The following is a 17,125-nucleotide window of genomic DNA, read 5'->3' as shown; positions in this document are numbered from 1 at the left end:
GTGACCTTGAATAATTCTTTTACACAAGCAATAATCCCATCTTTTTTGATTTATTTACCCAAATGATACATATAGATGCTATAAATCTGGGATAAAAAAAGAGCAAAAAACGGAAAAAAAAATCTGTAGAAAGAGGGACAGCTAACGGTTTCAGGATTGAATCTTTTGTCAGAAGTGAGGAAAAGAATTTCCAGGGAAGGTGGTGGCAGGGATGGATATGTCAAAGGGAATATCTGTAATAGATGGATATTAAGTCAACTGCAGTACTGGGCCAGTTAAAGACAGAATATGTTCCTTTGTTTATGTTATTCTTTGCTGATAGCAGGGCTGGAGAACATCTCCAGCAGCTAATACTATACTAATGAAGAAAGAAAATTGAGTTTATCTCACAGGTAGATGACTTGCAGCATAAGTGGCCAATTCTGATACTTAGAACTTAAAAGATGACAGCACGGTACAGACCCTTCGGCCCACAATACAGATGCAGTCACCCAAGACTGGAGAATTTGATATTGTGTTTGGAAAGCTGCATTTTTCCTGAGGGTGTTATCCCTGAAATTTGTGTTGCACTGCATGGTAATATGACAGATAGGATTGAGTGAGAGTGGGATGGATGGTTAGTGACAGGCAGCAGGAAGCTCAGGCTCACCCCTTCTGTCTGACTGCAGATGATCCACAAAGTGATCACCCAATCTGTAACAAGAGAAAATCTGCAGATGCTGGAAATCTGTAGGAACACAGCAGGCCAGGCAGCATCTGTGGAAAAGTGGACAGTCGACGTTTCGGGCCAAGACCCTTAAGCAGGACTGGAGAAAAAAAGATGAGGAGCCAGATTTAGAAGGTGGGGGGGGAGGGAGAAACATAAGGTGATAGGTGAAACCAGGAGGGGGGAAGAGTTCCTTACTAGGTGAAGTAAAGAACTGGGAAGTTGGTTGATGAGAGAGATACAAGGCTGCAAGTGAATGCTGGCCAACCATGGCAAAATAAAGGATATTGAGTTAAGCCCAGGATGTGCTTGAGCATTTATCAATTGCAGTAGGCTAGGTAGAATTTATTTGAACCTTGAGTTCCTCTCTGGTTTTGAGCTAAGCAGAAAGTTAAAAATAGAGCAAGAGCTCATGGATGGAGAAGAAACACACAAATGGAGTTGTGGGTAAGTTATCTTTGAACCAGCAAAACAGAGAGTATTCCTATAACCTTTGGAATAATATAAATTCATATTTTTTTCTCATTTTTCTTCTTTAACATTTTGTACATTTCCTAGCAGATCGGGTAACATTTGTTTCCAGTTAGTGACCTTTCAAAAAAGGTTCTGCAAAATTCAGTGTAACAAATTTTGAAAGCAGAGTGCACTGCATGCTTATATAACAGTGATCAAGGGTGAAGGTTTTTATCCTGGTTAAAAATTGTTCCAGGCTAGGAGTATGCTCTGAGAATAGTAAGCCTTTTGTAACAAGAGTCTGGGTTTTATATTGACTGTCGACTCTCTCTCAAGCCTTCAAAAGTAGGTTGCATTAGCCTGGATGGCATAGTGATGCAGTCAGTAAAACTGTTCCCTCAAATGGACAACCTGGATTCAGTAATGACCTTTACTGTCTGTGACGGGCTTGCATGGATTTTCACCCAGTGCACCCATTTTGCATCTAAGGTTGTGCAAGTGATAAGCTAGTTGGCCACTGTAAATTGGGAAATGTTAACATGAGAGGTGGAGAGGTGTAGGAGATGGGAGTATGGCAGTAACAGATGTTATCTGTTAAACTCTCTTGGAGTGATACTGGAAACATTTAATTTTAATATTTAAAATAGTGTGTCATTTAGTACAACAGCTAACATCAGAGCACATCAGTAAGACCAGACAAAGTCAAGCTAATCTAAAGCAAACAGAAAAGTGAAGATTATTAAAGTAAACCACTGAAGCTTCTAGCCAGTTGTAATTTAAAGCAACAATTTCAGTTGCAGATAATCATAATGGTGGGATTCCTCCACTTCTTGTGTTGAGAAACGGCACTGGGAACGCACACATCAATGTATATGCTCACATTTCCAGTGCTATGTCCCCAGCAGAAGTCTAAACTTAATATTGAATTTAATGGTTGAAACTTGCTAAGTCTCCAGTAGTTATATTGGGATACCCGTTTTTAAACCTCTGAACTAGATTAGACCAAACACAGGGTTTGCAAGGATGTTGATTTCAGTAGATGTAGGAAAAACGGTAAAAAGGCAAATTTTTCTTTGTAATTATGTGTTTATTCGAAGTTTGTAATAATTTTCATATTTTGATTGTTTTAATTGATTTTTAAAGTTTGTTTTTAAACAATTTTTTATCTCATTTACAAAATGCTTTGACAACAGGCAAACTGGTGACAAGGCTTTGCTGGCTGTTCAAGGTTTCTAGAGCAGTTTCATAGTTGGGACTTATTCAGTCCCTCAGTGTGAAAACGTTATATTCAGGCTCCATGACCCTTCTTAGGGCCCCATCACCTGAAAATGGGGCTACCAAGCCCGGCAAAAATATCAGCCGTATAGATTCGACTGAGGTTAAGTCAGGTAAGCGGTGACCATAAGGAGTAATCCCTTGGCATTGGGCTCCGCTAGCATTGAATGTCATGATGAAGAAAGACTTCGTCCTCAATGACTTATTTTCGCCACCAGCTTTCTCATCTTTCAACTGTTCGCTCCCAGCACCCCCCCCCCGCCGAGCTGATCCACCTAAATACCATTAAAGTAAACTTCCTTGCAGCATTGAACGAGGTAATGGGAATGTTTCTTACTTAATTGAAAAAAGTGAGCAGGGGGTTCAGTGGCAGTGCAGGAGGAATGCATGAAGTAGCTCAGTAATGATTGCAGTTGTGTTAAGGTAGCATGAGTTAACTTTATTCTTCTGGGTTTTTTTTACTGTAATGTCACGTGACCCACAAGAAGCCAGAATGTTTATGATATCTCTATGCTAAGGTATTGCTTTCTGTTTATACCTTCAGATTCTAGTGAAAAGTAACAATCTTTCGGAACGGGTCATGGTCCTGGAAGGGAAAATTGAGGAAATTGCTATTCCTGAGAAAGTGGACATCATTGTTTCAGAACCGATGGGGTATTTGCTATTTCATGAAAGGATGCTCGAAAGCTACCTCCACGCAAAGAAATGGTTGAAGCCAAATGGTAGGCAACTGCATACAGCTTGTAGTCAGACTTCACAATCCTGTCTTGGGTAGCATCTGAGATCAGTTGCTATGAAGTTACTGCCAATGGTAATGAGAGTTGAATAATCAAAATAACTTATCTCTTGTAATCAAGAAAAGTGATGGTCTGCATATCATGGAGAAACGCAGCAATACTCTGAAGGGACATGTTTTTATTTAGTAGCAAGGGATGTTGGTTGAAAAATGTTATTGTATTTTTAACACCCATTGCAAGTGTTAAGAGCTCTGAAATCATGTCAGGACTCAGGCTAGCTGCAAAGTTTCCTGTTTTGTCACAATAACTATCTTTTTAATGGCTGAGAAGAAAGAAACCTGCAGTGGTTTCCTTACCTATCAGCCACTGGTATGCATGCCAAAAGAAAGATACACATATTTTAAAGTTACTAGTTTTAAAACTGTTGAAGTCATAAAATTTCAATTCATCTAGGACCCTTACAGTGGATAGCAAAGGTCATTTAATTCCTGACTTCATTAAAGCATCAATCTCACAGGTGAAAGTAGCATATTCTGACCAATGCTAGCTTCAGAGTCAACTCTTCAAAAAGTGAACCACTTTCTGCAGGACATAAAATCCTTGTTTATCAAGGATTCTGTTTTAATGAAAGTGAAATTTCTTTATTTTCAATTAGAATGAGTCCTGCTGTGGTACAAGACATTAGTACTCAGTAACAGGACCCATGCTTCCATCTTTCATTTGTAATGGCCATGGAGAAAAGCCAAGCATCCTGCTCATGGATAATAAGGGATCGGAGTGTCAGACATTCTGACTGCTTTTCTACACCTTTTACGCTTTAGTGAAAATAATGAAAGTATTAGCCATCCCTTTAAAGTAAAGCACTATTTATTATGTCGCTATTATAGGCCTGTTTAAGACAGTGTGTTTACCCCACTGCTGTGTATGTTTTCTTAGGGATGATGTTTCCTACTTTTGGTGATGTTCATCTAGCTCCATTTTCTGATGAGCAGCTTTACATGGAACACTACACGAGGGCAAATTTCTGGTATGTCCTCGCAAGAAACTATGGCAATCGTTGGTATCACCATCTATAAGCCTTTTGGGTACAACTTGTTTTCTAAGGAAAGTTACTATATTCATGGATTACTGGAGAGAAATGGAAAAATGTTCTTTTTTAAATCTACTGCACCCAAATGTATAATGTAATGGTCCTGGAGGGTAAGGTGCAGTTATTGTTTGTCTTTTTAATGAGGACACGTTATAATGTGGATCATTTGTGACAGCAGGCTTGAGGAGGCCTTCCAGCATCACAACTCAGCAGACTATGTTATAGTTTGCTTTATTTTGGAATCTGGTATTTACAAAAATATTTTTAAAACATAATAATCTGAATAATTTAGAAGTTGCTCTATACTATGATATTGACTAGTTTCCCATGTGATTTGCTTTCACTTTTTGCATGAAACTGCCCTCCTTGCACAACCAGAAAGCTCTGACCACTTAAACCAGAAACATTTGACAACTGACACATATTGAACCAAGATATTTAGCGAACTGAACTAATAGTCCTGTGGCACTATAAACACGGAGTGAAGACCATAATGACTATTCGAGTTGTAAGGATTCGAGACCAGTGGAACAGCAGGATTCAGATGAAGCAAAAAGAAGGATAGAGGGTGGACATGGAGGGAGGGGACAGGAATAAGAGTTCAGAAGGAGAGGGTGGATAGCCTGGAAATGTAGAAGGTGGTATAAAAATAGACAATGTGGAAATATGCAGTAGATCAGGCAGCACATGTGGAGAGTGAAACAAAGCTTATGTACCAGATATTCTACCAATGCACCCAAGTTGTCCTGTGCTTCTAGCATTTTCTGGTTTTATTTTGGATTTCCAGCAATTTTTTGGGTGCATGGCTTTGGGCTATGTTTTATTTTAGTTTACAGCCGGAGGTGGGGAGAATGTCTGAGGAAGAGGGTGTGAAGGGTGAAGATAGAACATCGCAAGGTGGGAAAGAGTGGAGCGTTGCTGGGCAAAGATACCTTTCCAATCATTGGGAATAGGAGCTGTGGTATAAAGGCTAAGTTCCATTTATTTTATTAACGTCATGGGGAGAGGAAATTTGCTTTCTTGAAGGGAGAATACTAGAGTGAGGTACTTTATACTTTGGTTGCATGTGGGAGAGAGATTGGAAAAGGCACATTGTCTGTTACAAATCTGTTGAGGACAGTGCTAGGGGATGGATTCATCAACATGGGAGACAGGAATAAGCATTTTTTTTTCAAATCCTATTCTGTGGACCATTGTGGGAAGGGAATGTCAAGTTAGCTCTCAGCTTGTGAGAACTGGGGGATAAACAGAGAGAAGAAGTGTGAATGGTGGTGGTATTTTTCTTTAATGAAAGGAACATTTTCATTACTTTAAGGAATGGGTTGAAAATCCGGACTTTTGCTCATTGTAAGTAAAAGGTGATTTAAATCCCATGGTATGTAGGTTACAGTTTATTTTATCTATTATTAACATGCTAACATCTAACACTAAGCCTGATATGTGACTATAAAATAATAAATTGTCTAAAAAAACTGTTCCTTTTGCTAAGTTGCCAACACTGCTAAGGCTGCATGAGAGTGAAGCAGGGTAAGTAATCCATTACAGGAATTCAGTTTCTCTCTGATTCAGAGCTTTGTAAGCTCCACATCACTTGTTTCCACTGGAGCAGAGATCTCCAGCACTGTCAAGATTCCAAATAAGTTTTCATCTTATTATCATTGATATTGTTCATACTTAATGCTCAACACTGATGCCATTCTCTAAAGTTATTCCTGGGAATAAAATGAATCAACTTCATTGGTGTCATCGGCAACAGAAATGACTAAGAAATGCTAATAGAACAAACTTATCATTTAGATTATCTGTTTAGAAGAGAATTTTCATCATTGCCAGCAATTTTTGCCCTAATGAAGTTTATCCTGTGTATGCGTGGCCAGCTATTACTATTGCTCTTTTATAGAACACTAAGGGTTCTGATATTCTTCCTATCTCAAAAGTCCAAAATGCATAGAGTAATAATGTAAAAGAAATGATGGAAATAAAAAAGATTGGGGGAAGATATTAACTAGGCTGCTGGCTGACTTCCACCAAACTTACTCTGCCGTGCAGAGTTAAAATTTCCTCTAGCAGTCTTTAGCAAGGACTAAGTTGTGAATCAATAGGTATGTAAACGATCCAATCATTCCACCGTCTCTTGTTAAAATGTAATAAGATACACACTAATCATACAGGAGGTGGACATGGTAAAAGGAACTCATGGAGAAGTTATGAATGACTTAAAACTGCTTTAGTATTTTGTGAGTCTGAAGTCAAGTGATGAAAATACTTTGGGGGAAAGAACTCCCATATCTTTAATATTTTATATGATGTGCCGACTGTTCGCAAATGTGCTTGTGCTGTGCAGGTTGCAATTGCATTGAAAGATTCTGTGTGAAGCTGGAAGCAATTGGTGAAATGGTATTAAACAATGCCTAAATGAAGGTTTGTTTATCTACACAACTGACAGAAAATTGTATATAAGGAGATTAGGTGTGCTGAGAGAGAACTAGGAAAGGACATGGGAACCAAGTAAAATATAATTACTGGGCCAAGTGAGTTCAAGCACTTCAAATGAGAATTGAGTATAAAACTTTGGATGTGGATTTGTAGCTAGCTAAGGGAGTGAAAATTATGATCATCACAAAGAGAACTGTATCCAAGTGGGGACAGTATTGGTGCTGCACTAGGAGCTTTGGGGTTGTTGTTGGTATTCTTCTTAAAAAGAAAGATCTGTAAGGCTTTTCAACTTTGAAAGGAGGTATCTCAAAGATTTATTGAAATAGTGACCATTCAATCAGAAATTCCAGAGCAGCCTCACTTGAGTTCATGGCTGTTGAGGGATGAAGGACAAACCATACGACTTACTTCTTCACACAGAATTGTCTGCTGGACATGATCCAGCTCAAGACTGTACCGGCTCTTAAAGCAAAGATCATATGAAAATGGAAAAGTACTTTGAGAAAAGAGGATAAATGGTTGAATGGATGTCTTATCATGGAAATGATTTTCAGCTTTGCAGTTCTTATTGCTTCATTGCCAAATTGAGATGCTGAATGCTGAGCTGCTTTGTGAGATTTGAGCTCAAAACCTGGTTCAACTCAGTCATGAAAATACCTTGCAAGGCATGCCTTTATCATAACACCTCAGCAAAGTATGTTGGACATTTTTAAATTCCTGGGAGAACGCGTGTATTTACTGGTTGAATTACAGTTTTTTCTGTACACTGAATTACACTGAAAACAGTGTTTTCTTTAACCTATTGATCTGCCTTCACTCCAGGTACCAGCAGTGTTTCCATGGAATTAATCTGACTGGGCTTTCCAGTGCAGCTATGGACGAGTACTTCAGACAGCCAATTGTAGTAAGTGTAGCCAGTTGTAAGGCATTTCTTTTAAATCAAGTACGCTGAAATTTTGAACAGTTTTTGGCTAAAGTGTGAATTAAATTTGTCGTTGGGAAACATAGGATTAATCATTGACAAAACCAAAGTGTATGGGTGAGTTAAAGTTATTAGCCAGGGATCTTGTCATCAGTTTGACCTGAAATCTGAGTTAATTTTAATGATTCTTGAAGTGCAGCCAGAGCCAGCCATGCAATAGTATGCTTTAGCCTGTCAAATCAAGCCTGAATTTTGAGCGATTTGCACCATTTCAAAACAATTTGTACTCTTTGAAGTTAGCCTGCATCTAATAAAAGAGGGGCAAATGAATGGGCAATGAAAGTTGTTGTGGTGATGGCACTAATTTGCTAAAGAATTGCCATATTGTGAGGGAGGGGGGTCGGTGCTTGTGAAGGGGCATAGATTGTTTTTACTCGAATGCTCAACTGCATCTGGACACAGTTCACAGCCTTCTGCCAGTGCACATGACTGTTCGCTGAAGCATGTGTTTCCCACACTGCTAGCCTTTCTTTCCTAATAAGTTGTATTCACTATCATTATTTTTGAGTCAGAAGTTAGATTGCTGAACACTACAAATTGCTAAAAACTTAGTACCGTGTAGATTTCAGAAGTAAATTGCGCTTTCTCAAATGCTCAAAAGGATTTGAATAAAATGTCAGGCCACCAGGTTAACGTCTATTAATTTTTCCTATCTTAGGATACCTTTGATGTAGTCATTTTGATGGCACGATCTGTCAAGTACACTGTGAACTTTCTGGAAGCTAAAGAAAATGATTTGCATAGGTGAGTCGATAATATAGTTGGAGTTCTAACTTGCTCTCCAGTGTTTGTTGAAATTAGCCATAATCATAGGAAAAGTCGGAGATAGAATGAGCATAAGAGATTTGTATGCATGAGAGTGAGTTACCAGGTTTAGATGATAGAAATCATTTTGATGTCTTCCTCACAGATAATCTCATCAATGGTGCTATCCATAATTTGCAGCTATTGTCGAAATTTAATATTAGATGCAACATGATCCTTTTACCTTGCTATTCTTGATGACCCATACCTGTGTATGAGGGAGGTTATCAGTTTAAAGACATTTATAAGCCTTTCTATTCTGCAAGTCCATGCTAACCAGGGATTAAGTACAAGACTGTGCAATTTCAAAGAGAAATTGCACAGTCTTAAACTGAACTCCTGTTAAATATGGTTATATTCTCCGGTGGATAGTCTTCTGGCCAGACATGTCTTGATGAAATTGTAACTAAGCTGCAGAAGACTTAAAAGCCATTATGTGAGTGGCCAGAAATTCACTTTATATCATACAACTGAAATTTAGGTTTTTCCTCCTGGAGCCCAAAGACACTTAAGGTGAAGTGGAAAACCAGCCATAATCATGAATAAACTCCTCTCAGGCTTCCGGCCCAGGTACAAGTATCAATTTTAACCTATGTTTCAATTACAAACTCTGCCAGTGTCATCAGGAATGATGTCTAGGCGTATCTAATCCAGTGGTATTTATACTCCCATCATTTGTCCCTCTTGATTGGTTAGTCCTCATCCGCTGTCCCACCTTGTACAGTTTCACTCTTAAGTAAGAACTGGAATTCGATTGCAAACAGAGTTTGTCATTGAAACATCAGTTAAAATCGATACCTGTACCCAGCTGGAAGCCCAAGAAGAGTTTATTCATCATATACGCCAGGAAAGCAGTAGATCCTTTTTCAATAGCCATGATCAGTTTACTCTTTGATGCTGTGTGAGATATGAAAATGCAGAAATTTCACCTATGTTTCTTGAGGTCATTAGATTCATAATAAACAAGTTTCTATCGTAGCACTGGTAACAATTTTTAAATTTGCCCATGTAGAATGGAGATTCCCTTTGCCTTCCGAATTTTGCAGTCTGGGCAGGTCCATGGCTTGGCATTTTGGTTTGATGTGGCATTTGTAGGTTCACAGTAAGTATACTTTGCTTTTCCCTATATCCCAAGGAGCTTATATTTATTCTCAATGCATCATTTATGAGAGGACCTTAAAAGTTCTTTCTAATAACAATAGTATTCACTTCATATCTTCAGAAAAAACATAACAAGTGGCTTTGCAGAAAATATTAGAAGGCATGATCAATCGTTTCAGGTTTTATCGATATTAGTACAGGTCCACAATCCCTTATCCGAAATCCTTGGGGCCAGTTGCATTTTGGAATTCAGAATTTTTCAGATTTCGGACCCCACCCCCACCCCCGATAACAAAAAACACATATGCTCAAGTCTCTTATTTAACCTGGCTTAGTACGGTGGACTTTAGGACCCGGGGCACACCAAACCTATGCATATCCTCCCGTATACTTTAAGTCATCTCTAGGTTACTTATAATACCTAATACAATGTAAATGCTATGTGAATAGTTGTTATACTGTATTGTTTAGGGAATAATGACAAGAAAACATTTTATTTCCAACAAAAACATTCAATAAAACATAAAAATATACAGCTTCAAAGGAACCGAATCCAACACATGGTAAATGACCTATTGGAGTAAATGTAGAACGTCACTGTCACTATAAAACTTCAGTAACTTGTCTTTCTGTTTATTTAAATCATATACAGTGGTAGTTTCGGCATTATTTTCTTCAGTAAGACGCCGCACAGACACACCACAATCAAGCTTCTGCAATAACTCCACTTTCTGTGTTATTGATAACGATAGATGCTTCCTTCTCTTTTTCTCATTGTTACCCATAGGGGTATCTGCAGCTCTTTTTGACACTTTCACAGTGAAATTCAACACAAAGTCAACAGTGAACACAAGACATCAGCGAACAGCAAATGCACACGTAACCAGTACGAGCGCTGAGCCACAACTGATGTCTGGCGGCCTCTGCTAGTGCTGCCACGTCACACCTGAGTGACGTCAGCTGTTGGCGGAAAAAAAACGGTTTTTGGAGCTTTTTGGGTTTCAGAATTTCGGATAAAGGAATGTGCACCTGTACATGCGAAGGAAATTCCATTAATTTGGATAACAAGGAAACATTTGGAAGAAGTCAAAACAGAATAATTCATCAAAGATTGCAGATGTGAAGAAGGATAAAGTCAATAGTTACTTATGACCTTGTTTATGGGTATTTAATGCAATGCCATGTATAAAAACTTGATTGGATTTTCAGATATGTAGGTACAGGAAAGATGGAAAGTTACAATATATTGAAGGACTTGCAGAATCTGATGTGGTAAAGTTTTGCCCTTATTTATATTCATTAGTGCAAAGCATGAATTGAGTAAAATATTTCCTTACAATTTGGCTGGAGCTGAGGAACATTAGCCATGCTCTTCATCAATAACCTGTGATTGGGCAGTGGCTACACTTCAGATGTACTCAACAGTGAAATCGTATGGCATGTCTATGGTCAAAAAGGCACTTTTATGCATTTATTTCTCTCCATCTGACATTTGCATATTTTGTTTTACTTTTTTCTCATGTCTTTTTTAAAACCAATGAATGAAAGTTATACTCCAAAGAACAGAAAGATCCGAATAAATTAGAATCTAAGGAGGGACTTATTTCCTCTTCCTACACTTTCCTCTATGCTGTCCATCACTTTCCATGTTATGTCAACTCCCACTTGTACCTTTGGCCTATCATTTATCTCTTTTATTCTCCTTTTTCTCATTCTTTATGTGGAAATTATAACACACAAAGCTATCATACAACTAAATTACCGATGTCTGTGTAAACTCCTCAAATGAAGCTCTTTAAAGCCCTTTATCTCTTTTCCCAAATTTCATTCATTGGTGTTCTCTGCAATCAGGATACCAAACAGGAAATATATGTTCAAAACATATTTTCAAAAAACTCCTAACTGATTTTTTTTTCCAGAAAAACAGTCTGGCTATCAACTTCTCCTGCTGAACCTTTGACACACTGGTACCAGGTACGCTGTCTCCTACAGACCCCACTGTTTGCCAAAGAAGGCGAGACGTTCTCAGGGAAAGTCTTACTTGTGGCAAATAAACGGTGAGAATTGAACTGCTTCAGATTTTAATAACTCCCTTGTGTCTCGTTCCTATTTGGTAAGAACATAATTTAAGATGAACAAGAAACAAATGAAAAAGTGTTCATCTTAGCTAGTAGTGAGGTAAAAATGTGTTATAATCAGTTTAAATGTGGGAAATGAAGGGAGTGGGGAGTGTAGACAGGAAGAGAGTTTGCCTCAGCTTGGCCAAAGGAGTGAAATTTACACTCAGTGGCCATTTTATTAGGTACAGGAAGTACCCCATAATGTGACTACTGAATGTATTTCTGTCCATTGTTGTCTTTGCTCCTGTAGCCCATCCACTTCAAGGTTCAATGTGTTGTGCATTCTTCTGCACACCATTATTGTACCACGTGGTTACTTGAGTTACTGTCACCTTTTTGTCAGTTTGAACCAGTCTGGCCACTCTCCTTGACCTCTCTCATTAATGAGGTATTTTCACCCACAGGACTGCCACTCACAATGTTTTTTTTGTCTTTCATACCGTTCTCTATAAACTCTAGAGACTGTTGTGCATGAAAATCCCAGGAGATCAACATGTTTCTGAGGTTCTCTGACCTCCCCATCTGGCAGCAATAATCATTCCACAGTCAAAGTCACTTATATCATATTTCTTCCTCATTCTAATGTTTGGTCTGAACCTCTTGGCCATGTCTGCATGCTTATACCGTATACATTGAGTTGCTACCACATGATTGGCTGATTAGATATTTGCATTAACGAGTTTATGTACCTAATAAAGTGGCCACTGTATGTATCTTGATGCCTAAGCTTGCCTGATGTGATTTACAAGTGGTCCTGTAAATGAGCAAGTATTTTTCTCATCTGACATGAGCTGATTAATATGCAAATTAGGACTGTAGGTTAATTTTTCCTTTTCATTATGGTTCTCAAAAAAAATCCCAAACATTCTCAAGAGAGTTGGTCTACCCAGTTCTATTACAGCACCATCTCTCTTGACATCTGAACCAGAATTATTATCTCTGACATGTTAAATTATTTGTTTTGCAGCAGCAATACAGTTCAATACATAAAATATACCATACATTATGATAAGAAATATATAAATTAAGTAAGTCGTGCAAAAAGAGAGTAAAAACAATGAGGTAGTGTTCCGGAGTTCATTGTCAGTTCTGAAATCTGATGGTGTAAGGGAAGGAGCCGTTCTGAAACGTTCAGTGTGTGTCTTCAAGCTCCTGTGAACCATATGAGTGTATTCATCTTCTGTATCCTGCTTTACCAAAAAAAAATTACTTTGTTCAGTGTTCGTGTATTATTTTGCTTAAAGATGCTTAACGATATCACCTGAGATAATAGAATGAAACTATTTCTCCATAGTTCTCATAAATTATGCTTTTATTGTCAGTAGTTGATACATTTTTCCTTAAAATTTAAGTACTTTTAAAGGTCCTTATTAAAAGAACAGATATACTTTTTTGTCTTGACTGCAGTCTGGTCTCCTTACTTGAGGAGAGATATACTGGCTTTGGAGGCGGTGCAGAGGAAGTTCACCAAGTTGATTCCAGAGATGAGGAGAGACTGTGTTGCCTGTACTCGCTGGAATTCAGAAGAATGAGAGGAGATCTTATGGAAACATATAAAATTATGAAAGGGATAGATAAGATAGAGGCAGGAAAGTTGTTTCCACTGGTAGGTGAGACTAGAACTAGGGGACATAGCCTCGAGATTCGGGGGTGAAGATTTAAGACAGAGATGATGCTTTTCCCAGAGAGTGGTGAATCTGTGGAATTCTCTGCCCAATGAAGTAGTGGAGGATACCTCAGTAAATGTATTTAAGACAAGGTTGGATAGATTTTTGCATAGTAGGGGAATTAAGGGTAATGGGGGAAAGGCAGGTAGGTGGGGATGAGTCCATGGCCAGGTCAGTAATGATCTTATTGAATGATGGAGCAGGCTTGACAGGCCAGACAGCCTACTCCTACTCCTATTTCTTATGTTCTTACATTCTAATGAGGTTTGCAGCACCAGAGTGGATGTTGTCTGATGTGGGTTCTTTTAATATTGGGTAGCCATTGCATTTGAGGTGCTTTCTCTAGGTACAGCTGCTCACATTTCCATCCGTGTTTCAGTCTGTTTCTCAATCGCAGCCATGTTCCATCCCTGGCTTCTGGCAGTGCTTCCTGATTGCACTCCAGTTCCCAATTCCAGTCTCCAGTTTCTGATTGCAACTCTGACAATTCAAACCAAAATGTTCAATTGAAGGCCTAATCATTGATTTGCACAAAATTACAATTTAGATAGGGCTTTAACAATTATGTTACCTTCAAGAATGTTGTTATTTCCCTCTTTCAATAAGTGATGGATCCAGAGAGTATTTAGGTCAGTCTTGGGAAACTGTATGAAAGGGCTTATTGTGCATTACCTGACAATCATGAGAGCTCATGGAGAGGACATCTTGGCCACTAATCAATGGGTGACAAAAATGCAGACCTTTATGTAATAATGAAAATTCCTTTGCAGTGAATGTATCATCCAACATTTTTAACTGCATCATTGTGAGAGGAATAAATTGTTGGCATGAATTACTTGGGTCCTTTATTGCGATGTCTTATAATGTAGACATGGGCATAATGATTCAATGTGCATTATACCCATGAGTAGGTATTCAAAGGAGGTGATAATTGACAGTAAATTACTATTCATGAAAACTTACTGGTATTAGTTCTATATTTCCATCAATATCCCAGTTGTAATAAACCCCTATTCTCTGACTGTTGTTCAAAAAGTAAATACATTTGTTTTACTTAGGATTTCTTCTGCCTTCAAATTACAGACAAAGTTATGATATTCACATTATGGCAATGGTAGAACAAACAGGGTTCAAATCTGGGAACCTGCTAGACTTAAAGAATCCTTTCTTCAGGTAAGCCATTATTTTCTGTTCCTTTATAAATTGCTATTGTCCAAGGTTACAGTTTACATTAGATGAACACTGGAGTGTAGTTTTACTGCACTATAAAACAGGGTTCACTTCTTGAACTTATTAGATGTACACAACATCCAATGATGTTGGAAGAAATATTGGTTCTTAATACAAGACTTTTGAATACTAATGAATCAATGAGTAAAGGTCTTCAGATTCTAAGATAATTAGTCCAGTGTAAATTCAAGCATGCAAGAATAACATCTTTATACAACTGGATGAGCGATATTATTTGGTTCTGTTGCGTTTTTCCTCAGGAGCCTGTAAAGGAGTTGAGGACATTTAGAACTGGTGAAGGGTCTTCAATCTGAATTAACTCTGTTTCTTTTCCCACAGAAATAGCCTGACCTGAGTATTTCCAGCACTTTCTGTTTTTACTTTAGATTTCCAGCATCAACAGTTTTTTTTGTTGTTGAAGATATTAATGTATAAAATTAGACTAAAATGTATTGAAGGATTAAAGGAAATGTATTGAATCCATTGAAGGAATATCGAATTGGTAGAAAAAATATGTAACAGATGGCATTTAATTGTGAGCGCACATGAAGTTATCCACTCAAAATAAAGTCAAAGTCAAATTGGAATGTTTCCTTAATGTTCAAATATAGAAACTGAGGAGCAAAGAGATTTAAATATTTTGCTGAATTGAATTGGATTTACCTCATCATCCATACTTCCCACCCATCTTTCTTCATCTGGCCAGATGAGGAAAGCCCAACATGCTGACCCTCCTGACCAATCCAACAAGAGTGATCAGAGAGAGCTATAGCGGTAAGTTAGCCTGATGCATCATGAGAACTTCCCCACCACAATCCTGGAGTATTCTTAAGCTTCATCAGAGATTGCAGAAGTGGTGCAAGGGACTCGAAATTCAAAGGGAAATATCACTTGAAACATTTTTTTTTGCTGAAGCATAGATTAACACCACAAGCTACTGCAGGTATATATCTGATGAACAAGGGTGAGAACACACTTGAGACTTTGTCAAACAAATGAGATTACTTGGACTGAAGAGAAGCAAAGCAAACGTGTCAAACATATACACCAAGACATCAATCAGAAAGAATGCCATTAAAGACAAAATGAGCACATTCTTTTTCTTAGCTTGACTAACAAGTTGTGCTTTTGTATAAGGTAGGAACTCAGAAAGGATTGGATTTGATTAGTGATAAAAGAGTTATGATCCTTGTATATGTATATGATCCTTGCTTGAGATGAACTAAGTCTGAGTTAATAGATAGTGGCATCTGAATTGAATGTGATACAGACCTCGCAAATTGAAATAATCCAGACATATTTGACACAAAAACAAACATTTCCTTGAGTTCAAATTCAAAACCAAATAGTTCAAAAGTTGATTCAACACCAAAATGTAAGTAAGTCAGAAAGGCATTGAAACCCAATGCTGGATTAGATTTCTTGATGAGAATTCAAAAGGCTGCTTTTAAAAAGGGGCAGTAACCAAAATCTTTCTGATCTTCTTTGTCCATTTACGTTCAAGTTATATCAGAAGAGTCATGTAATATCCTTGATTTTTACCAACATAAAATTGCCAAAATCAGTTTGGAACAAAAACTAAAATCTCAAAGTGAATAGTTTGTGTGTTGCTTTAAAAATAAACAGGAGTCTGTGCTGTATCTCAATGCACTCATATTACATGCCCTGAAATTATATAAATATATAAAGAGAAAAATTAGGGGTACTAAAGACTAAAACACATCTTGAATATAGAGGTGAAAGACATGAATATGGATCTGTTTGATTTTGTGTCTGTCTTTGCAAAACAGGGAATCAATACTGAATATTAAATACGGAATCAATGCTGAATATTAATATTAAAGAGGAAGACTGGAAAGATGGCAGAGTACAAAGAACTATTTAAGCAAATGTGAAAAATGTTCCTTGGAAATTTCAGTGCCTGATTTAAGTGTAGGGGTTCTGCAGCATATGTTAGGTCCCTTGTATTTTGTGATGAATATCACTAATTTTCATTAAAAAAATTATAGATAACGAATTTAGTTATGAGAATAAGTGAGGAAAAAAAAGATTAAAACTGAGTGCAACAAGGACTATAGGAAAGCAGCGTCCATCACCAAGGATCCCCACCATCTAGGCCTTGCTCTCTTCTCACTGCTGCCATCGGGAAGGGGGTCCAGGAGTCTTAGGTCCCACACTACTAAGTTCAGGAACAGTTATTACCCTTCAACCATCAGGCTCAGTGTGGCACGTGGCCAAGTGGTTAAGCCGTTGGACTAGCGATCTGAAGGTCATAAGTTTGAGCCCCAGCCGAGGCAGCATGTTGTGTCCTTGAGCAAGGCACTTAACAACACACTGCTCCAGTTCACCCAGCTGAAAATGAGTACCAGCAAAATGCTGGGGGGTTAACCTCGCGATAGACTGGCGTCCTATCCGGGGGGGGGGGCGGGGGGAGTCTCGTACTCTCAGTTGCTTCACGCCACGGAAACCAGCATAAACACCGGCCTGGTGGGCCTATAAGGCTCGGGACAGACTTTAACTTTAA

At 38.2% G+C, this 17,125-nt stretch overlaps 1 protein-coding gene across 1 annotated transcript in view; it reads left to right on the top strand.

Moving 5' to 3' along the window:
- The window catches only part of carm1l (coactivator-associated arginine methyltransferase 1, like), a 66,538-nt gene that overhangs the window by 46,628 nt on the left and 2,785 nt on the right, over window positions 1-17,125 (top strand). The window contains exons 6-12 of the mRNA XM_063068985.1: window positions 2,979-3,156; window positions 4,108-4,198; window positions 7,520-7,601; window positions 8,338-8,423; window positions 9,496-9,585; window positions 11,504-11,641; window positions 14,455-14,544. Coding sequence (XP_062925055.1) covers window positions 2,979-3,156; window positions 4,108-4,198; window positions 7,520-7,601; window positions 8,338-8,423; window positions 9,496-9,585; window positions 11,504-11,641; window positions 14,455-14,544 — 755 coding nt within the window. The remainder of the gene's footprint in view (window positions 1-2,978; window positions 3,157-4,107; window positions 4,199-7,519; window positions 7,602-8,337; window positions 8,424-9,495; window positions 9,586-11,503; window positions 11,642-14,454; window positions 14,545-17,125) is intronic.

Source organism: Mobula hypostoma, chromosome 16 (genome assembly GCF_963921235.1).
Source record: "Mobula hypostoma chromosome 16, sMobHyp1.1, whole genome shotgun sequence".
In the NCBI taxonomy this organism is placed as follows: Eukaryota; Metazoa; Chordata; class Chondrichthyes; order Myliobatiformes; family Myliobatidae; genus Mobula; species Mobula hypostoma.
This window is presented reverse-complemented; position numbering and strand designations above follow the sequence as displayed.